The sequence below is a fragment of the Protopterus annectens genome, chromosome 8.part0 (assembly GCF_019279795.1).
Source record: "Protopterus annectens isolate FY-2018-M chromosome 8.part0, PAN1.0, whole genome shotgun sequence".
NCBI classification, from domain to species: Eukaryota; Metazoa; Chordata; order Ceratodontiformes; family Protopteridae; genus Protopterus; species Protopterus annectens.
In genome coordinates this window covers 1,837,698,435-1,837,721,950 of record NC_056741.1, presented here as the reverse complement: position 1 = coordinate 1,837,721,950, position 23,516 = coordinate 1,837,698,435, and the positions used below count along the sequence as shown (strand labels likewise).

At 38.5% G+C, this 23,516-nt stretch overlaps 1 protein-coding gene across 1 annotated transcript in view; it reads left to right on the top strand.

The window, feature by feature from the left end:
• The window catches only part of LOC122809665 (adhesion G-protein coupled receptor G5-like), a 472,088-nt gene that overhangs the window by 202,264 nt on the left and 246,308 nt on the right, over positions 1 to 23,516 (top strand). The window contains exon 7 of the mRNA XM_044081327.1: positions 7,670 to 7,709. Coding sequence (XP_043937262.1) covers positions 7,670 to 7,709 — 40 coding nt within the window. The remainder of the gene's footprint in view (positions 1 to 7,669; positions 7,710 to 23,516) is intronic.

Below are 23,516 nucleotides of genomic sequence, written 5' to 3'. Positions count from 1 at the left end.
CCCAAACACTTTCATGTAGGTTCCAAAATTCAGAATTTTGTAACTTCAAACCTTATTTCCTCTTTGCTCTCTACAAACTATGTTGGCCACTCTAGACTTATAGGATGCATATGTGCACATGCCTTTTCACAGGAATCACAGAACATTTCATTTTAGAGATTATTTGTTTTGGAATTACATTATCAGTTTGTTACTTTGTATTTTAGATGCTCTGTTGCTCTACGTGTTTTCACTAAATGCCTTGGTCCAGTAATAGCTTAGTGCAGGTATTAAGATGTGCACAGTTTTCCTTACCTGTGTGACTGATTTCAGGTCCATCAGCAGTAACCCCCTTAGAGTTTACAAACAATCTTCTTCACTAGCTGGAATTCACTCTGAACTTAAAATCCCCTCTGCAGAGAATAGTTTTCCTTGGATGCCTCCTAAACACTTCTGTGATGGTTTTATCATAAAGGGAGTCCGATCAATCATCTCTTTCAAAACAGAAAATAACTTTAGCAAGGGAATTTCTAATGTTTCTGGGTTTCATGGTCTCATCCATTCTGATGATTCCTTATACCAGATATCACATGCGAAAACTACAGTGGTACTTCAAAAATCAATAAGGGCCCAACACTCCCATCATTTCTCTCTCAGAAAATTCCAGTTCTCCACTTCATAAAGAAGGAATTACCTTGCTAAGCCAAACAAATTCCATCCAATTTGGGAGTCATTTCTCCAACCTGAGTCTTTAGAAAAATGACACTGATACTTCAGACCTTGCATGGGGAGGCTCCCACCACAGACATAAAGTTTCAGGAAATTGGGGAACCATAACATAGACACAAATGTATCAGTCTCAAAGAAATTGTCTCTTATCAATGCCTTAAAAGCTCTAAACTGACTTTGAATTCCAGGCACATTTCAGGTGGAGGCAGACAACACCACTGTGATGTGATAAGTAAACAAATATTGGGGAACAAAATCTTACCCTGCTTTTACACACTGGCCATGACAGTCTAAGACTTAGCCATTTAACACAACCTCTTTCTTTAGGCAACACACATTCCTTTAGAGCAGAAAACAGTGGCAGACCCCCTTATCAGATCCAGGACAGACTCCCCTCAAGTGGATGCTATACAGTGAGGTCTTTCTGCAAATAGTTCACCAGTGGGGCATTCCCTTAGCTAGATCTGTTTGCCTGCAAACACAAAAGACACAAACTATTCTGCACCAAGACAGCTTGCAATGAGACCTGTAAGGCAGATTCCTTTTTAGTTTCCTAGACAGAGATGTTTCCTTGTCCCCTTCCCCCTTTCTTCTCATACCCAATGTTCTTCACAATATAAGGAATTAACTTACAAAAATGCTATTTTGGCCCATTCAACACCAGTTCTCTTTTCTAATGAAGCCGCCCAAGGGCATTTAGCAGAAATGACCTGACAGAGTAGACATGTTTACACAAAATAAAAAATCACCAATGTATCCAAATCTTCAAACTCTGAATCTAAAAGTTTGGATGACAGGTTTTTGATTCCTTTCAAGCATTCATATTCTGAGGACATGCTTTTAGGTTTGGGGGAGGAAAGGAGTGTTATGGTTTGGGAGAAGAATGACAGAGTTACAGACAAGGAGTGATTGTGGAGTTTAGATTAAGGGGGGGGGTGGAGGTTAGGAACAATCAGATAATTTAGGCTTAGGGTTTAGGAGGGGAGCCTTATGGCTAGGTAGTGATCAAGGAGTCTTATGGTTAAGAGCTGGAGTTCTGGGAGGGCTGTGAAGTGTAGTATACCCATGTTGTGGGAGAGTTTTGTAATTTGGAAGGGTGAGGTTAGTTGGAGGTAAGGGGCAAAGGGATTCAATGACAGTTTCATCAACATTTTTTTGATGAAATTAAATACATTAATGTGTACTCGTACAAAATACATGCACACACAGAGCAGAATTTTTTTTTCCAGCATGATGGCACTTGTCTTTTCGAGTGCCTACATTTCAAAATGGTGCTGTTCCATCTGCTATTTTAATTACAAAAGTCTAAGTGGCTAAAACCTGCTAGCATTCCTGTAAAGCTCCCCATTCTTAAACAGTTACAAACCACTAGCAGTACTAACAATATTTTGTAAAATATGCATTATACACACATACATACTGTATATACACAGTCACAACATGCTTGCTAACATTATAAAAATATCCTTATATTTCCATGATGGTTTAACATGAGTGATTATGCCAGATAACTCAAAGATAGTATTTAATTGGGTATTTGGTGCTCCACTATTCTGATATTTTATCGCAAAATGACAAAGGTTGTTCCTCTTAATATCTGCAATGTTTCAGAAATATATCAAATGTCCTTCTAATAATCTGCACTTGAAAATGGTAATGTCAGCATGCAAATTCCCAATACCAGCTGAGAGGAGGGGAGATTTTAAATGAAAATTTAAACTTACTAACCACATCAGAATTTAGCTATTGGTCCAGTAATTATTGGAATCGGCATGCAATGCCTACAGCGTTGGGTTCAAGTTATAGCCAACAGCAGTTACCTTTTTCCTGCTGTTGGATGAATCAGTAAGTATGATAAATTGTCCATAATGAGCACAATTATTACCTCTTCTCAGAAAAATTATTAAAATGCAATATCATCTATTTAACAAACAAGCCAGCTATTAAATGAATGAAATCTACTCCATGTGACTACAATAGTTTGCTGGAGAAATATGATATCAAAATAAATGTCAATTTAGTTTTTATAGATGGAGAACAGGGTATGAACTTCTATCACTTCAGCTTTCTTTTAAGCAGAACTAAAGGATGGCTCCTACCAAATTACAAGGGCAGTTCTGAAATACAATCTGAAAATGTCGCCATTTTAGATGCAAATATATTTTTATTTGAATTCACTTTTACAGTGTTTTGGATTGGGAACTTAAAGGCAGTTCCTATTTTGTTTGCTCAGTTCAGATTCTCATAGGATCATAGGATCATAGGAGGTTACTAGGCTATTAGCCCTGAGGTCCTTATAAGCCTAGCCAAGAGTTTACCCCATGTTTAGACATGTCCAGCGAATGAATCTAAAATTCGCTTAATTACCACCTATGGAAGAAACACTGATGTGTTGTTAAATAGTGTCCGAAGGCATTGGAATATCCTTCTAGCGGATAATAAACTTTTGGATTTCCTTCAGGAGAGATGTTACTTTTCTTTTAGAAGAGGTAGAAATTAAGGATCACACTTCGGCCACTATAAACATGTCCTTATGACTAAGGATGATTCGACACAAACAATTTTAACAGGTGATTTACTTATGGGCTGCGTCCCCTGTGGCCACTGTACTGATTGTGGTAAAGTTATGAAATCTAAACAATTCATGAGCAAAACTACTGGCAATGTGTTTGACATCTCATTTTTTTGCTAACTGCTGTACAGATTGGGTGGTCTACCTTGCCACATGCACCTGTTCTGCATTTTATGTAGGACAGACCTCTCGACCCCTCAGACTGAGAATATCAGAACACTATAGTGACATGAGAACAAACAAAATCACCAATGCACTATATAAACACTCACTGGGACACAAGAACACACTTTTCAGGTTCATGGTGATTGATAGAATTATTGGCAACTGGACCAACAAAGTTGGATGGCACCATATACTAAATAATAAAGAAAATAAATGGATTGTAAAGTTGGGAGGTTTATTCCCACCAGGGCTTAATGAGCATTTGTGATTGACCAGTTAGCTGAGGACTCACTCACAGGTCAAATTATCAAAGGAAGCAAATGTATCATTGTTCTTTATCACACTGATGAGGGCTATGTACTTAGTATAGCCGAAACTGGTCTGTTTATGTTTCTTTTTTCATGTTACAAGACTATTTAGCTATTTAAGTTAATAAATATTGAATGCTACAGTTTGCTGGCTCCCTGGTATTTCTTAGTCTATCAGCTCTGCCACCCATTACTTAAGCCAGCCTATCATCGCCCCATCCCTTATTTAAGCCTGCCTTCTGGCAGCCTATTGATTCCCATATACCTTTACTTAAGCTAGCCTTCTGACAGCCTACTGATTCCTGTATCCCTTTACTGAAGTCAGCCTTCTGACAGCTTAACAGCTCACTCCCTATCCCTTTACTTAAGGCAGCCTTCAGACAGCCTATCAACTCCCCATCCCTTTACTTAAGGCAGTCTTCAGACAGCCTATCAACTCCCTTATCCCTTTACTTAAGGCAGCTTTCTGACAGCCTATCAGCTCTGCCATCCCTCTACTTAAAACACCCTTCTGACAGCCTGTCAGCCCCATCACTCCCTTTACTTAAGCCAACCTTCTGCAGCCTATCTGCAAACCTTGGTCATTAGTACTGCATTCAGAGAGCAACATGATGAGCCAGCAAGCTGAAGTGTGAATGCAGGTTATGTTTAAAGATGTTGTAATAATATTCTACCCTTCATGCTGGTCTTAGCAACTTGCAGTTTAGTTTCCATGAGCTTCTTCCATCTATTCTGCTTGTAAGGAAGCAGAGGGTGCTACAAGAATGATACATTTCTTCCCACTCAGAAGAGGTCAAAGCCTAGAAACAAATTATGTTTTAAATCATTATCTCATGCATTCATTTACAAAATGGTGATACCATTCAACATAATCCCCTGCCCACGAGACATGCCCCATATTCATGAGACAAAACAATATATATATATATATATATATATATATATATATATATATATATATATATATATATATATATATTTATAGGCCAAGTTGCATTGAAAAAAACATGTTATTCTGCAATTGTTTTAGTTGTAGCTGGTTTTAGGCACCAGCAAAGCTTACAGTTGTTGGGAGCTCCCTGGTCATTGGGGCCTATGGTTTTAGGCACCAGCAAACCTTACAAGATGCTGGGAGCTCCCTGGTCAAGGGGGCCTCAAAAACAAGTCATCTTAATCTGATATTTTATTGCATGTTTGTTAAGCCAACAAAATCTAATATAGTAATCCTGTATACCTTAACGATTCTCGTGGATGATATTTGCAAGAGGATGAGGAACCTTAAGGATTGGCACGGATTCCTCGCCTTTAAAATTCAAAAATATCTCTGGTTATAGTCAGACAATTATGTGAACATCTACTTTGTCAAATACCAGGCTTCATACTTTCATTAAACATTCTATCAATGATATGGCCCCTTTTTACTTAGTTGTATCCTGTTAGTGGACATTCTGTCCCCTAAAACTATTATGCACACCTTAATTTGTTAACAGGATTGCCTCTTTCAAAAGTGGCAATAAATAAATAAATAAATAAATAAAAGTGGGACCTCCTGCATGGATGCTTCTGTTCATCACCACAGAAAGTAGAATGTCCATCTCTCTCCCTCTTTTTAATCCTTCCTCAGACAAAATCACATCACACTGAAGTTATGCTTGAACAAAATTGTATGCCTTGAAGTGATGATTTGAGAAATTCTGGCTTTCAGCTTTGTAAAATCATTTCCAGAATGAAGGACAGTTTTCAAGACAGAATAGGAAATGGTTATATGGTAACTCTATGTGTTAGTTATGACCAGGAGGCCCAGGTCATTTAGTGTTCTTGGTGATCCCCTAAATCCACTATCTCTTCCTGAAGCCCCACTAACTGCTAAGAATACTGAGGCCTCCTGATTCTGTTAGTCATCAGTAAGACCACTGGACTTCTTTTTTCTGCTTCAGTAGGTTCTCTGATACAATGTTTCCCCGACCCTCACTATATTAATCTGGTTGGGGCTTCTAGTTTCATTTCATTCTGTAAAGGGTCTGATTTTTTTTAATCCTGCTAGACACCCAGGTCTCTTAATCTTGTTGAAATCCTGCCCATTAATCTTACCAGAAAACAGTTAATGATGGTTCCCAAATCTGTCATTTTTCAGGATGTGGGTCTGACTTCCATACACCTGCTGTTTCTATGCTAATTCATTTAATTCTACTGTGTCCCCATGGCCTTGTTAATTTTGCAGAGATTAGCAAAATGGCAAAGCTGATCCTTCTATCTATTCATGAAGTCAGCAATGTGTAAAAATGCCTGAATAGCTGTCCTACTCAGAAGTAACCACAGTGTAATTAGGCAATTGATTATTTGTAGCCAACGTATAATTGTTTTATTTCATATATTTTATTTTTTGATGAAACAAGTAGTGAAGATTGACACATGATCATTTTTAACAAGTAGTGAAGATTGACACATGATCATTTTTAAGTGTTTTGTCCTGCACTTATCAATCAGAAGTTTATGTTTATTCTGTACTAGATTATTTTACTCTATTTTAAGACATTTTTCATAGTGGTGAGGGTGGGTTAAATAATGCAAGCCATGGTAGTGTGCTGAATCTTTTTAACTAACATATATACTAATATTTATATTACTGTACTGCACTTTAATAGTTATCAATATACACAGTAAGGCATGTACTGTAATTTGGTTGGCCTGCATTTAGCAGGGGTATATATGGGGAAGAATATTATGTAACAGCTGATTAAACAAACCATCCTTATCTTACTCACAAATAACTCCATGAATGGTTGTTGACTGTGACAGACTGGAGAGTCAGAAGAAGATGACGATGAAATGTGTAACAGGTAACAGTATGAATGACATTTTACAACCATGGTATTGAGCATGTAGCCTTCTTTTACCATGTACAGGTATGAATGATGGTGAAGTGACTGTGCCTTCTGTGTAGATGGCTACCAGAATGAGGAACAGAAGTTTATAAAAAGAATGCAGCCACATTAGTCTACACATGTGCTCTTTGATAATGAAAGGTACCTGCATGTGAGTCACCAAAAGAAACTTGCAAGTACTAAAAAAGTGGGAGAAGGGTGTCAAATGAGATAAGAGTAAAAGGAAGGACAGTGATGAAGGGAGAAGTAGTGGTGGGGTGGCTAGATAACCAGGAGAGGGTAATTATGGATGGGGTGCTAGGGTAAGAGATACAGTATACTGCAGTAGCACAATCCTTGGCCGAAGGCCCCTATGACTGAAACTTGCTGAGGGCCCTAAAATGGTATCACTGGTCATGCATTTACTGTACTGAAGTTGTACATCAGCATTATATAGTCTCTGTCTCATAGCATTTCTGTCTATTATAACAACATTGTAATATGGTCCGTCTAGACAAACCAGTACAGAAAAGTACTTCTGTCTCCAACAGTGTTGCTGTTGTGTCTTTCGGCTTTTCCTGGTTAGGGGTCGCCACAGCGGAACTCCGGTCCGCTAATGATTGGCAGTAGATTTTTATGTGCCGAGTTGCCAGCCCTGACACACAACCTTCAATGAAGGTACGCCCATTCACGCATGTCTCCACACAGAAGATGCTCTAGCAGAGAATCACACAGGGCAATGTCTTACTGTGAGGTGACAATGCTACATTTCTGAAATATTAAACTGTTGCATCATGTAAGTACCATGTAACAAAATGTAGCAAAATGCTAACGTATATCTGAGTTAACAGGAGAATTTTTTTGCCACTGACACCTGTACAACATATTTATAGTTCAGCAGACAGGATATAGTTTAAAGGCTGCTCTGTAAGCAACAGCTAAGTACCCTGTTTTAACATACATTTATTAAATCCTGAAATACCAGCAGGGCAGAGGGGATTGAGCCAAATGATGTTTCACTATGATAATATTGTGCATTTCTTTAATTTCAGAATGAAACCAGAGAGTGTGTTTTCTGGGATATGAGTAAAGGTAAGTGAATTAGAAACTATATAAACATTACAAATGTAAAAACAAAACATGCTTCCAAATGGATGTGACATGTGACTTATCACATTGCAATTTATCGTGCTTATGTAATGCAGTAATGCAATTATATTTAGTTTGACAATGCATTTATGTCAAAATTAATTTATAAATTGTATGCCCTAATGAGAAATAAACATTTCTTTAGTAACAAGACTATACAGACTGTAGTGCAAAATAAGACAGTGTCAAGATGGGAATATTAGCAAATATTACTTCATTTCATGTGCCCAAAATTGGAATGTCTTTAAACTACATTTTTGTCTTTATTGCTCAATCACTGATGGTTACAAGTAGCAGTATGTAAGGAAAGGCAAGCAATAGTAACAAGCAGGAAGTATTAAACAACACACTTAAATTAATGCAAGTCATAATTGTAGGTTGTATAAGATGTTGTTGTGTCTTTTGGCTTTTCCCGGTTAGGGGTCGCCACAGCGGAACTCCGGTCCGCTAATGATTGGCAGTAGATTTTTACATGCCGAGTTGCCAGCTCTAATGCACAACCTTCAATGAAGGTACACCCATTCATGCATGTCTCCACACAGAAGACGCTCTAGCTGAGAATCGAACAGGGCAACGTCTTACTGTGAGGCAACAACGCTACCGCAGCACCACCACCGCAGTGTAGGTTGTATAAGATAAACATACAAAACTATGACTTCAAATAAAAAGATCCAATAGAATATGAGCTGAATAGAAAAAGGCAAAATGATCTGCTCTCTGATAAGGACGAGAGATGTTTAAACTGACAGCAAAATGGTGGATGTGAAGAAACAAATGGTGGTCCCTGTCACACCTGCAACTGTCAGGATTTATGTTCTGCTTCAATTCAAAAATACAGAATGTGATGGAATATAAATCCTACTTAATATGGGAGTCAAAGACCTCCTCACTTCCTGTATAGTGGGATTTGTCATGTGCACTCCTGAACTGATATATCCAGCTCAGAGATCACTATGCCAACTTATCTTGGGTAAAGAGGAATTGCCTTTGCAATGACCCTCTTTAAATAACAGATCATTTCCAAATGCAGACATGGTCCTAAAAGTGACCTACACACCCCAGAATATGCTGTGACCAGATGAAACTGCAGACTAATCAGATAGCAAGAATAGCAGATGAATATTATCACAGCTACTGCAAACAGAGCGGCGGAATTGAGAACAATTGTCATTAACAGTAAAAAAAACAGGAAGACACAAATAAGACCACGGAAACAGTGAACACAGGAAATGTGAAGAAAAACAAAAAAAGGATATGTGGGTTAACCCCAAATTCTGTGAGGCATTTAGAGACAAAGCAACATACATTATAGTTAATGCACCTATTTATCATCACAGGTTGAGCTAGTCTGTTCCTGATTACAATGGCAAAAAGTACAATATAAAAGCAAACTCACATTAAGACTGCATGACTAGCAGCCATAATACATGTTAAATTCAGAGTACAGAGTGATTGCCAGAAGAGTAAAACCAAAGAATGGTGGTGTTACATCATAAATGATGATTTATCTCTTGTCAGGAGATGATGGGACCTTTTTTAAGGCCATGAGCTAAAGTAATCCAAAGCTGTTAAATGCAAATACAGTTACAGAGGCTTATGATCAGACCTCTGATCATAACCAGGATATTGTGTGTTTGAGAAATCCTGACATCCATGTTGCTGACTGCATTCTGGGTCATGACTGGAAAGACGTGATTATAATTCTATGTAGTGCATGGAGCTTTACCTGATCCCATGTACATCAAAACTTAAAGAGGAAAGTAGTGCAGCAGCATTAAGTGTTTTACAGCTTAAAAAGCTGTAACACAGTAATCACTGCCACAAATGGTGGCCACCAAGACAAACCTTGGGAAGATGGTAAACACTTTGTTCAGACTTAAAGAAAAAAGTCCAAAGCATTTTGTTAACTTTCCTCCACTCTTATGCAATGGCTGGTGAACAGTTTTAAGTTAGAGACTAGTGCTTAACAGCATTGAAAGGTAAAGTACCCTTCTGACATCAGAAAGGTGTTAACAAGCATGCCTTTTCATTTGTTGATTTTGGAGCCTAACTGCAGTGCTTCATGCAATTTATTAGGTTATCATATAAAACACTGAAGTTTAAGGATAGATAATATAAAAAAGATTATAATTATGGTTTATAGCATGATTACGATCAGAAACAATCAACTAAAACAAACTACTAAAATAATTGAAAAAAAAGCTTGTTATGCACCTGAGGGATTATGGTCATGATAACACTGGAAAAATCAGCCTAAAATAAATAATTTCATTATCTTAGATTAAAAATCAATGCTTAACATATTCTGTTGTACATTTTTCAGGATATGTAGTAGGAATCCCATGTTAAGCTTTAAGCTCGCTAGAAATACTGCTGTCCCACAATAACTGAGAAAGATGCTACTGCAGTACTTGAAACCATTCAGATAGATGTGACAGGAAAATCTGCTGAGGTTAATGGACACCTCCTAAAGCTAATTGTGCACGGTGTTTAATTTTTTTGTTTCAGCAAACTCTGCTGGTATAGTGCATTCTTGTAATATGGAGGGAGGCAATTGTGGTGGCAATTCCAAAGGGTGTTAGTCTTATGGCAGCTAACAATTAAAAATAAATTAATCTAATAAGTATAACATGGAAGTGTTTCAATGACTACTTAAAATCCTGCAGCCATATAGATAAAGTATGGATATTAATCATAAGTTCATAGCTATGTACTAGGCTAGCTGCCTTTGCAGGACACATTTTAAGCTTAGACAATTTCCCTTTTGTTGTTTGAATTAACCTGTCCCATTTGGTGTTAGACTGGCCTTACACATTATGAGATTGATAATTATATATTACCCCTAGTGAGAATAACTGGGATCAAACCATAGATAATTTGAGGGGACCTATGAGTGGGGTAAAGCATTTAGGAGCTGTCTTTGTTCAACATGGTTTCTTTGAGGAGCACTGAATTGTAAGTATATATATCAATTACACAAGAGGGTTAAGCTTTGGCATTAAAAACGATGTAAAGTCAGAATTATTAGTATTCTCCCTGATGCTAAAGTTAGGTATTCCACAAGGATTAGAACCAGAACGTTCTGCTTTACTATATCTATAGCAATTTGTGGGTTATCAAGTTTGCAGATGACACCAAAATCCAAAGTGTAGTAACAAACATCTCCGAACAAGAATGAATACAGATGTTTTTAGAAAGGTCAGAACATAAGATTTCTTACAACACCAAGATGTATAATGTTTTATACTTTACAAGAAATAGTCTTGTGTATCCACATGCATAAAATTGTTATACTTCACCAGTGGCAGATACTGTCAAAGATGTGGGAATAATTATTTATAGCTTATTTGAATTTAAAGCCAACACATGTGGTACTATTAGAGAAATGTATGGTATTACTAGGGTGATTTTAAAAACAATTGTTTTTAACACTGTTGCACACAAGAGCAGCGGCGGTTAAACAAGGTTAAACTATTCGGGCCATCTAAATTCCACTCTTCAAATTTTCCCTTAGAACTACCTTCCTCGAGCTGTACTGCTGATCTAACCAGCATATCCTATAACTGAAAAGTTCATCTCTACTTGATTCCCAAGTAGACTATTCTCTATCTGTAAAGCCTAGCACTTACTCCTACAGTACTTGCACCTTGATAAAGCACTCTTATTATAGATAGTACCCCACCAGCCTAAAACCCACTTCCCCCGGAGTCCTTTGAAAGTCTCTTTATCTACTACTTCTAGTATGTCGAGGGATCAGTTGCTAGTGTCCTCTCCAGCTCAACTGGTGAACCTGGGAATATTGAGGCAATGTTACAATTGCCTCATGTACACAGACAATCCTCTCCTTCTCCCACAAAACACAAATACATGCGAGAGATGCAACTATACGGCCAAACTGGAGGCTGAGCTCTCTCAACATAGGACTGGCAAGACCAGACAGGAGGAGAAGGTAACCACACACAATACATACCCAGTCACACATGGTACCATCACAACTTCAAATCATACACATACTCACACAAAGACATACTCGGAGGCTCTGATCAAAAATTTACCAAAACAGCAGAGGCCACCAAAGCAGACACCCAAACAACTACCACCTCACGACCCAACACATGCAACACATAGACCACACAGTCAGAGTGTCAAACAGTCACAGCCCTTAAGGCCAAACAAAATGCCAGACACACTTGTCATTGGTGATTCCATAGTCAGACACACTGACGTCCCGCTCACCAGACTGAGTAAGGAGAAGGTCACAGTAAGCTGCCTGTCGGGCGCTAGAATCCGCCACATAACGCAAGCACTCAGGTCTCTCAACAGCAGGTACAAGTATGACTCAGTCATTGTCCACGCTGGTGTCAACGACCTGAGATGTACCTCCTTGGACTACATGAAAAGGGACATCGAGGAGCTCTCTGATTATGTAGCCCAGGCAGGTATGACCCTGACCTTGAGCAGTATCCTACCTTCACATAGAATGATGCCACAATACAGTGATAAGATGATCAGCTTTAATAATTGGCTTAAATTCTGGTGTCATTCAAAGGGGATCCAATGTCTGTCTGCCTGGGATGACATGCTGGACAAGCCACGCTGCTTCGCAAGGGACGGCTTGCACCTGTCACCCCTGGGCTTCCGGATATTGGCAAAGGCTCTTGCCACCCCCATAGTGCCTTTTTAGGCAAGGCTCAAATTCTAAACCTACCACCCTAGAACAACAAAAAGGAAAAAAACTAAGGGTAATGCTGCTCAATGCCAGAAGTCTCTCTCTCAAGATGCACGCACTCGAGGCCCTTCTCAATATGGAGAACATCGATGTCTGTGCTGTGACAGAAACCTGGTTCAAGGCTCCTGAGAGCACCCCAGCACTAACAGGTTTCACCTCATATCATGCGTTCCGGCCCCAAAATCCGGACAACACCAAGAAAGGAGGGGGGGGTGTCCATATTCATAAAGGACACCCACACCTCAAGGTTGGTGGCAACGCACGATGCATCGGAGACCATCCAGGTGCAATTACCCATAGGCAAGACTGCTGTGCAATTTGTAGCATGTTACAGGCCACCCTCTCAAACTCAGGAACCTCACATGGCCTTCCTGAAAACATTGGAGGGGATAAATGTATCTCCAAACACCATCATACTAGGTGACTTCACCTACCCTAATATAGACTGGGAACACTACTCAAGCCCGAACACTCTAACCCAAAGATTCCTGGAGTTCATAAACTCAAATGCCATGGAACAACTAGTCACCATCCCCACAAGAGGAGAAAACATACTTGATCTCATCATCGCGAACATGGGATCAAAATGTTCAACACCGGAAGTATACCCCTCACTGGTGAGATCAGATCATAAGCTAATCTCGCTGGAGGTCCTCATCCCGCCCCCACCTGAAACAAAAAAGACCACAGTGAAAAACTTCTCAAAAGCCGATTTCACACTTCTAAAAACTAGTGTGGTCTCCTTTAAGGCCCCTGAGGCAGTGGTAAACATTACTCAAACCGCTGAATCACTTACAAATGCCTTCTACCAGCACCTACAGGACTGCATGTATCAGGCAATCCCAAACAAAACTAAGACTCTCTGTACCAAAGGCAAGCGTCCAGTATGGTGGACCCCAGCCATAAACAAGCTCTACAACAAAAGGAGGAAGCTACTACAAGATAGAGCAAAATCCTTGAAAGGTAAGACACCTTTGATCATTATAAGTAAAAAACTAAGAGCTCTCATAAAATCATCCAAGGCAAATTTTGAGAGAAAAATCGCCAAGGACTCTAAAGACAATCATAAGGCCTTCTTTAGCTATGTTAGAAACCTAGGAGGAAACTCCCAGATATGCTCAGAATTAGTTCAAAATGATGTGAAAATTACTGAACCTACACACATTGTTAACATACTGGCTGACAGGTTCAGTGCAAATTCCCCCTACCCTTCAACCCCAAAAGGAGAGATATCTATTCCAGAGGATTGTAGCCCCCAAACATCTCCAACGCCCAGGTGAGAACTGCCCTCACTAAGGCAAAAAACACAGCATCCATGGGACCGGATGGTGTCCCCGGCTGTGTGCTTCATGAACTCAACGGGGAATTAAACCCACAGTTAGGACAGCTGTTTAATCTTAGCCTCACCTCAGGATACGTACCCAAGGAGTGGCGCACGGCGACTGTGGTCCCACTTCATAAGGGCGGTGCCTCCACAGACCCTGGAAATTACCGCCCCATTAGCTTGACAAGCCTTATCTGCAAAGCCATGGAGAGGATCATAATGGAACTCATAAATAAAGACATAGGGAACTTGCAGACTTTGGATCCAACCCAGTTTGGCTTTGCCAAAGGCAGATCCTGCCTCTTAAACTTGGTTGACTTTTGAGACAGTCACCAAGGCCATTGATGAGGGAAAGGCAGTCCATACAGCCTACCTCGACCTGGCAAAGGCCTTCGACACAAACCCCACTCAGGTATCATCGAAAAACTCATCAGCTTGAATGTAAACCCATACATCACAAGATGGGTTGCAAACTGGCTAAGTGACAGAACCCACAGGGTCAGAGTTGCTGGAGCCATGTCAGACTCAAAGCCTGTCACAAGTGGTGTCCCACAGGGCTCAGTCCTGGGTCCACTCTTGTTCGGCATCTACTTTTCTGAAGTACAAGCAAACACAGGAGGGTTATGGCTGACAAAGTTTGCAGATGACTGCAAACTGGGTGCTATAGTCGAAAACACATCTAACACAGATATCCTCCAGAAGGGCCTCACAGAAATGGATAACTGGTGCCAGAGCCATGGCCTGAAGTTAAACGCCAAAAAATGCATAGTCATACCCTTCGGGAAAAACAAGGTTACCCCTAGCTACCATATAGGTGGCAATCCACTGAGCACAGAAAAAGTCATCAGGGATCTGGGGACCCAAGTTGACAGTAACCTTTCGTTTGACACTCATGTTGCTAAAGTAGTTAGGAAAACCTTCTATATCGCCCACCTGATCATGAAGGGATTCACATCTAGATCAAGGGAGGTCATCGTCTCCCTGTACTCATCACTCATTAGACCTATGATTGAGTACAATGCCCCGTTTGGAATGTATCTGACCAGACACCTGCTGCAGCTTGAAAGGCCCCAAAAGTTCCTCACCAAAAGGATAAAGGGTCTCAAAAATATGTCTTATGCTGCCCGACTGAAAGAACTCCAGCTCTATTCAGTCTCATACCGCTTGCTCAGAGGTGACCTGTGCCTGACATATAAGGCCATGTCAAACCCAGATTTGATGAATATGCTTCACCTCAAAAAATTTAGATCCCTCAGAACCACAAGGGCAGGAGACTTAAACCTTGACACGGTTATAAATAGAACGTGCTGGAGGGACAGATTCATCACCCAGAGACTCCCTATGCTGTGGAACAAAATCCCGGTACATGTGAGGCAGAGCACCTCGTTGGCCTTGTTCAAGAGGAATCTTGACCAATGGATGGGAGATCGCAGATATACCCCAAGGATTACTTCAGTGTCACTGCTTGACAGAGGCACAGAAAAATGATAGGCATAGTTTTTATTCAAACTAAAGGGGTGGCGAAAGCCACATAACTATGGGCTAGGCTTATAAATGCCCTTGGGCAGATAGCCTAGTATGAACCTATGAACCTATGAACCTATGAATTATCTCTGTAGAGAATTAAACAGTGTAACCTCTAAATCTATGATAAGACCTATAATAGAATACTGTGAAGTGTTATGTAATTATAGTCAACCCTAGCTAAAGAAACTTAAAAAAATTAAAAAAAACTCTGAGACGCTACACCTGTGAGGATCTTAATTATAAAAATAGATTAAAGGAATTAAAATTGAACTCGGTCATACATTTTTAGGGGTGACCTTAGTTTGATGTATGAGTGCTTCACTAATGAACCATTAGAATAAAATTTAGCTGCATAATTCACTTTGCATGACCCTGAGACTAGGGATAACAACTGTCTTAAGGATGTTCCAATATGTCACATCAATGTGAAGTAGCACAGTTTTTGGGTTTGATCAGGATGGTTAGGGAATGATCTACTGCTAGCCATCAGAATGTTAACAGATATGCTTAGCTTCACACACAAGACAGATAGTTGGCTGGTACTATGGCACATGGTTTTGTGTACTGGAGTCTCTCTCTTTCAATAGTCTACTTTCAGACAGACCCATTCTGCCAGTAATTCTCTACTTAGATGACATGGCCATCTACAGATCACACTCAGTTCTCCTTAACAATAAAATTCCACTACAGGACCCCCCATCCCCCAATAACAATGAGCTAATTTTCAAAAAGATACTCCTGAACCACAGAAAAATAAAATAAACAAACTAAATAACTAAATAAATAAAAGCTTTGCTTTTTGGGTTAAACCATTAGCTTACATCTTGTTCATGCAGTTTCACAATTCTTGACCACAGCCATAACCTCCTTGAAACCAACTCTTCATTTAAATATCTTGGGCTTTGTCTTGATGCAAGTGTAAACTTCCAGCTACATATTCAAAATACCAAAGAAAAATACAACAAATGCTTTGCTAGGCATGGAAAATGTCACCTTTCACCTTCAGGAAGGGAAGCTGCAGGAAAGGGCATTTTATTGGCCCAACTTGAATGTACTTTTCCATTAACTACCACAGCCAATAAAATATGAAATTTCATCTTCCTTGCTTCAAAAGCAGATCACCACTGTTCAGTTTTCAAGCAAGTCAAATGGCTACCAGTCTGACAAATACCACAGCTATGCAGGACTGAGAGACACAATTGAAAACCCAACTTGAAGTCAGATTGAAAACCCACTTACAGACTTTAAACAGCCTTCCTCACATTCCCCAAACCTGGATGTACTAACTTTTAAGTGTACAACTGCCTCACGCAAGCAGCAATCTGTTTTGTCTAAGATTTGGACATTTGGTCTGTGACAAGTGGTAATTTGAGTCACTTAAGTTTGGGCAGTTAAAACCTAATCAGCTGGTCCTTGATCACTCATAGAAAGCAATGTTATAGCTTCATACAAGAGAATTCTTGCCAAAGTTCAAAGAAAAGTTTGTTCCCTGGGAGTTCATCCTCCACAGCAGTAAAGATGGAGTCAAGTTTGCTACAGTATACCATATATTCATTTTTGTCATTTATGTTATATCTTAGTGGGTTATTTGAATCTGGTTGCTTTGGAGATATTTTGTTACTTAATTTTAATACAAAATTGCTTTCATGTTCATTGCTTTTCTGAATTAAACTGGTCCAATATAAGCCTAATGGCTGTTAGTCATGTTAGGAATGGAGATTTACACATACCTGATTATTGCACCAGTGTATAAGCAACTCATTTACACAATCCATTCTTTTTTTATAAGTTAGAACAACCTTATCAGTTGTTTTTTTTTTCTCTCTCAAAGTCACATTGTAGTCATTAGTCAGAGCTGGTCTGTTTTGGCTGTAAAAAGATATTTGCTAAAAAAACTGAGAGAGTTCACATATATTCTCAGTTATTAGAACTCAGAAATAATGTTGCAGTCTAAAAAGTTATTAAAAAAAAGGAATGTATGGTGAGAGTCAGAGACAATGGCCTTTACCCATTGTGGTTACAAAACAGAACCTTTTTCTTCCTTTATCTATTTTTTCTTCCTTCCTTCATTCTTGTCAGTCATCTACAGATCCCTTATCTTACTTCTTCCCTCATCCTCCTTACTACTATCTATACACCTCCTCTCTCCTTCTCTGAAATTGTTACTGATTAAGTTCTTCAAACCCTAGCCTACTCTCTGTTGTCACCTTTCTTGATGCATTATCATCCGAAAAGAATGCGCCTTACCCTAGAATTACGATATATAATTTTTTTTTGCTTATTCAAACATGTATGTACAACAATCTTATGTTTGTCAATGTTAAAATACTTTATGTTTTTAGTCTTTTATACCAGTTTGTATAACATTAGCTTATTTTTACTGTATGATGGAGCTTTTCTCCCTGGGACTCTGCTGAAAAAGGGCTATGGCTCAATCAGACATACCGGGTCAACAAATGTAAAATAAAATAAAAAATAAATAAATAAGAAAAAAAAAACATTCATTTAATCACACAGACTATGACAGTAGGTGGTTAGCACTGCATGACCCTATGCAATGAGCCACAAAAAGAAAAGAACAAACATTTGTGTAATGGTACATTTAAACACTGATGGCTGCAGCTCCTCCATCAATAAGAAACTGAGTAAGCTCAGGCAAACTGAAACTGTTCAAGGGCAGAAAAACATAGCCTTGTGCCTAGGCAGTGGTGATGCATAAGCTATGTGATCGGGATATCAGTGTATATTAACATAACATGTAAGCTATGAGAACAGAGTGTCTGTGTATGTTAACATAACATGTAAGCTATGTGATCAGAGTTGCCTATGTATGTTAGTGTGATGCCTAAGCTACATGATCAGAGTCCCTGTGTATGTTAATATAATGCATAAACTATGTGATCAGAGTCCCTATGTATGTTAACATTATGGACAAGCTATGAGATCAGAATTTGTGTGTGTGTGTGTGTGTGTGTGTGTGTGTGTGTGTGTGTGTGTGTGTGTGTGTGTGTGTGTGTGTGTGTGTGTGTGTTAACATGATGCATATGTTATGTCATCTGACTGCCTCTGTATGTTAATGTGATATGTAAAATCTATGTTACAGTAATGCACAAGTTATGCAATCAGTTCCTTCCTTTTTTAATTTCTCCAAATCTTTTGGGTTTCTAATACTGTGACGGGAATGGACCCAGTTCCTAAGTCAAAGTATGATTAAAGTTCATGAAATTAGTATTTTTTCACTCTGTCAGCCAGTAGTGCTCTTCGCAGCACCAGGAGCATGCCCAGTAATGACTCCTGCAGTTTGTACGGAATTACGTATATTGGTAGCATATCTAAATAGGATTGTAGACTCTTTTTTATAAGACCTGTTGCTCCTACTGCTATTGGAACTGTCTGGGTATCTTTCTTCCACATTGTACTCATTTCTGCATAAAAGCCTGATATTCTATGAATTTGTATCTCTCTAAATGCAAGACACTGTAGTCACTGGGTGTGGGGATTTCTGTGATCAATGCTACTTTTGTCTTCTTTTCTTGGACCACTATATCCAGTTTTCTAGCATGTATCTTTTGAACTGTTGGTAATGGATGATCCCATGTCATGTAGACTTCTTCATTTTCTGTGATGCTTTGTGGCTCATGTTTCCAGCATTTTTCAGCCACTTCAGTACCATATTGTATACACAATCCCCATTGCAACAGTCTTGCCACATTATTATGCCTTTCAGTATACAGTCCTTCTGCCATTAGTATGTCAAAGTGTGCAATTGTTTCCAATTCACTTTTACAAAACTTACATTTGTCTGTTTCTCCCACATGTTTAATGGACTTTGTAAACCAATGTGTATGCAGCCCACTGTCTTGGGCTGCTAATATTAGCTTTTCATCTTTTGGTTTCAATTTGCCTCTCCTCAACCATTCCTGCATTCATTCCTGATCAACAAGAGGTTCTTTCAGAAGTTTTCTATAGTTGCAACTATAATTATGCATTTTCCACAGTTCTTGCTTTCTCATCTGGTCCTTCACCTTATGTTCTTTCTTTTGTTTTTTGGTACATTCAGTTGCTGCCTGATTTTTATCTACCTCTGGTTTGATTTCCATTCCTGCTTGATGCCGATATGCTTCAGCTAAATTAAGCAGAAAAGTCATCTTAGATGTATTCTCCTCATGTTTCAGACCTTTCAATACATTTGGGTCTTGCGACGTCAGCAGATATGTATGGAGCACACAACTGCAGATCTATACATGTAATTTCAAGGAGGCCCATCCCTCCTTCAGAATGGGGAATATATAATCTTGGTATGCACTGATTTTTTATAAATCAAAATCAGTTGGTGAGCATGAAGCATTCTTCTTGTTTTCCTATCTAATCTATCCAAAATTGCAAGTTAGGAGAGGAAGAGCAAATTGGTTTATAGCTTGGATTTTGTTCCTATATGTCAGTGCTGTTTCCAGGATTAATTTAAGTCCTCTGAAATATTCCTTACTAAGTTTTATTCACATTTGTTTGGGTTTTTATGTTGATCCTTCATCAGTTCTCAAATATGTATACACTCCTTCTAGCTCAAGTCCTTTTATATCCCATTCTTCTCCCAAACTGATGTTTTTCTGGCATTGCAGTTTTCCTGCTTTAAAGGTTGGTTTTGCACATTTATCAAGACCAAATGACATTCTTATATCATCTGAAAAAGATTTGACAACTTGCAGTTGTGCTTTCAGTTTCTCATCTGATGAACTATATAGTTTTAAATAATCAAAAAAGCGAAAAGTGAGAAGTATTTACACTTTGTTGTTTTTTAGGATCCAAATTATAGCCATTGCCTAAGCTGTTAAGTAGACAGCTTAATGGGTTAAGGGCAAGGTAGCATAGCAGCGGTGACAAAGAGTCACACTGGAATATCCCCCTTTGAATGTTTATCCCTGGAATAATAATTTGTCCTTTATCGTGACTTAATTGCAAAGTGGTCTGCCACTGTTTCATGGTCACTGTAATGTAGTGGATCAGTGTAGGGTGTATCTTATACATTTTTAAGAACTCTTTTACCCTTGAATGTAAGATACTATCAAATGCTTTTTTGTAGTCAATCCATGCCATCCTTAGATTTGTCCCCATTTTTACAGTTCTCCACCATGACTTTATTTAACAACAAATGATCCTTTGTCCCATATGACTTTCTTTTATTGTCCTTTTGTTATACTGCCATAATTGAGTTTTCTTTTAAATGACTATAAACTCTGTCAGCATCAATTCCCGTGTATAGTTTTTACATCATCGGAAGGCAAGTTATTGGTCTATCATTTTTAGGGTAGCTTGCAGGTTCACTCTTTAAGTAGGAGCATTGTTTTTCCTGTAGTTAACCAGGTTGGTTTCTGTTCAAGGTGTGCATATAAATAGTTCTTACTCATGGCTAAATCTTCATGCACCGATGTTAATGCTTTCAGCCAAAAGTTTGGTACTACATCTGGGCCTGAGGTTTTCCAATTAGAGGCTTTTCTTAAGTTTGTTTCAATCTCTCTGGTTGTTAGTTCATCCTATTTCATATCCTGTACCTTTAAACCTTTTATTCTTTCTTTAGCTTCTTCTGTCCATTTAGCATCTTTGTTATGTTCCACAGGATCTTCATAGATACTTCTCCAAAATGTATCTATTTCTTCTTTTTTTGGCAGTCTTTCAATTCCTTTTACCTTATTTCCCAGTTCTCTATAAAACATTTTGGGTCATCAATAAATTGCTTATTTTGTACTTTTCCTTTATATACATTAATTTATAAGCCTAGCCCATAGTGTGGCTTCCCACCCTTTAGTTTTTGAAAAAAACTATGCCTATCATTTTGCTGTGCCTCTGTCAAGCAGTGAGAGGTGAAGCATATTCATCAAATCTGGAGACTGAATAGTCAGTCTCATAGGACTGTTCATATATATCCTCGTATCTTCTAAGTTTTTCCACCTGTGCTGAAAATTTTAGTTTGTTATTTGCGATATGCATGATAGATCCTGGTCTGTTCTAATACTGTGCATTGCTTTTATCACATCTATCTTTCTTATTATTTTTGTTGATAAAATAATAATCTTCTATAGTCTAACAGCGCACTTCTTGTTTTAACTGCTTTATAATTTTCTGTATTCGATATGTCCATGATGGTATTCAGTTTCTCCCCTTCCTTTCCCTCACTGCCCTGTGTTCTTTTGGTAGAACTTTATCAGTTATTAATTTAGCTGCACAGTAATATATCCTTTACTTCTGTTATATCACATGGATCTCTATGAACAGTCCTAATTACTGTGCTCATTTATTTTTTCAGACTTCTGACTTTTGGAGTTTTATTAACTTTCTGCAGTCTATTTCTTTGATTGATCTTGATATATCTATCTATGTCTATTAAATCAAGTAACTCTTCTCTTAGCTCATTTTCTTCCAAACTGAGGGCACATCACTTATTTTCCAATTCCTGTGGGCATTCTATAGAAGATTCTATAGCATGTTCCTGTGGCACATTCTCTTCAATTTCATCCTATGCCATCCATTGTTCTATCATATGGGAACTCAATGGCCTATCACTCTTCAACATTGACTGCATCAGAGTTTCCACAGTTTTCTGTTCCTTCCCTTGCTGTCTAGCTTCAAGTGAATGTTTATACTGGTTTCCTGTGGAAGGCTCCAAATTATCTTCATATGGCACCTGAGCAATTGCTTCCTGTTCCACTGGTTTCCCCTTAATTTGGATATCCATTACTCTATCCTGTTGTGGTGCTTCCTGAATTAGATTTTCTACACTAAATCCTTCACTTTGCAGGTACTCCATAACCTCAGTGTCTATTTCTTTAACTTCTCCATTACTAATCTCCTTTTCTGCTTTTCCTCTCTGTCTTAATTTTTTTGTATTGTAAAGTTTTCCATGTTCAGATTCCTTTGCCTGTATTTCTCTTCAAATATTTTTGGTGCTGTTCCTTTTGTGTTGGTTAGTTTTGCTTTCTCCTTTGTATAAATATTAGGGTCTATATTAGAACATCGAAGTTTCAAAACTTCGAATGTTCTAATATCGAATCCCATTCAGTGAACGCTGAAAATAGCAAAGCTGCAGAAAACTGAATTTTTTCCTAGGGAAAGAATTTGGTTGTCCATTTCTGTCACCACTATTTTCAGTGCTGTGGTGGAACGTTATGGGTTGGGTTCAGGTAAGTGTGCGATTGTGTGGACATGAGGGTTATGGCGGAGTAGGTGAGTTAGGGTTAGGGTGCGGATGAGGTGAGTGTGCGATAGTGACGGACCTTAGGGTTAGGGTTTGGGTTAAGGTAAATGGATAGTTAGTGGTGTATGTACAGTTTAGTGTAGGGTTAGATGTAAGATTTTAGGTGTATGTGTGTGGATTGCTGTTTGTTTGGTGTGCTTGTGTTGTGTGTATGTGTTTCGGAACAGCAAATTTTTTCCCTAGGAAAAAATTCGCTGTTCTGAATGTTCAATGTTGTCAGTGTTCGCTGAATTAGGTTTGATATTATAACATTCGAAGTTCTGAAACTTCGATGTTCTAATATACACCCAAATATTATACCATGTTAAATCTGTTTTTCTTTCCCATGTCAATATTTCTTCTTCAGATGTTTCCTGATCTTCCTGTTTCTCCCTGCTTTGTGAACTCACTCCATCCTGTTTTGATGTAACCTGTGTTAGAGATTCTACATCAAATCCTTCACTTTGCAGGCACTCCATAACTTCAACTTCTATTTTTTAACTTCTGCTTTACTGATCTTCTTTTCTATGTTCCATCTTTGTGATATTACTTGTTTTATTGTGAAATTTTCCATATGCGGATGCCTTTGCCTGTATTTCTCTTCAAATATCTTTGGGGCTGCCTTCTTTGCTTTCTCCTTTGCATAAATATTGCACCATATCAAATCTCTCTTTCCAGCCCATGTCCATATTTCTTTTTTATACATTTTTGAAATATCTCTTGGTTTTGTTGTTTATATTTTCACACTTCCTCAGATGCTTCTTTTTCCAAATAGATCAAGGTTTCTTGATCTATATACTATTTTTCACAAATCTGTTTTACTAATGAACACAAATATTCATTTGAAGCTTCTGACAGTCTTGATAGTTTTTCTTGCAGAAGTATTTTTCTTTCCCCTAATTTCTCTCTTAATCATTTTGTATATCTTGTGTCTGGAAATTC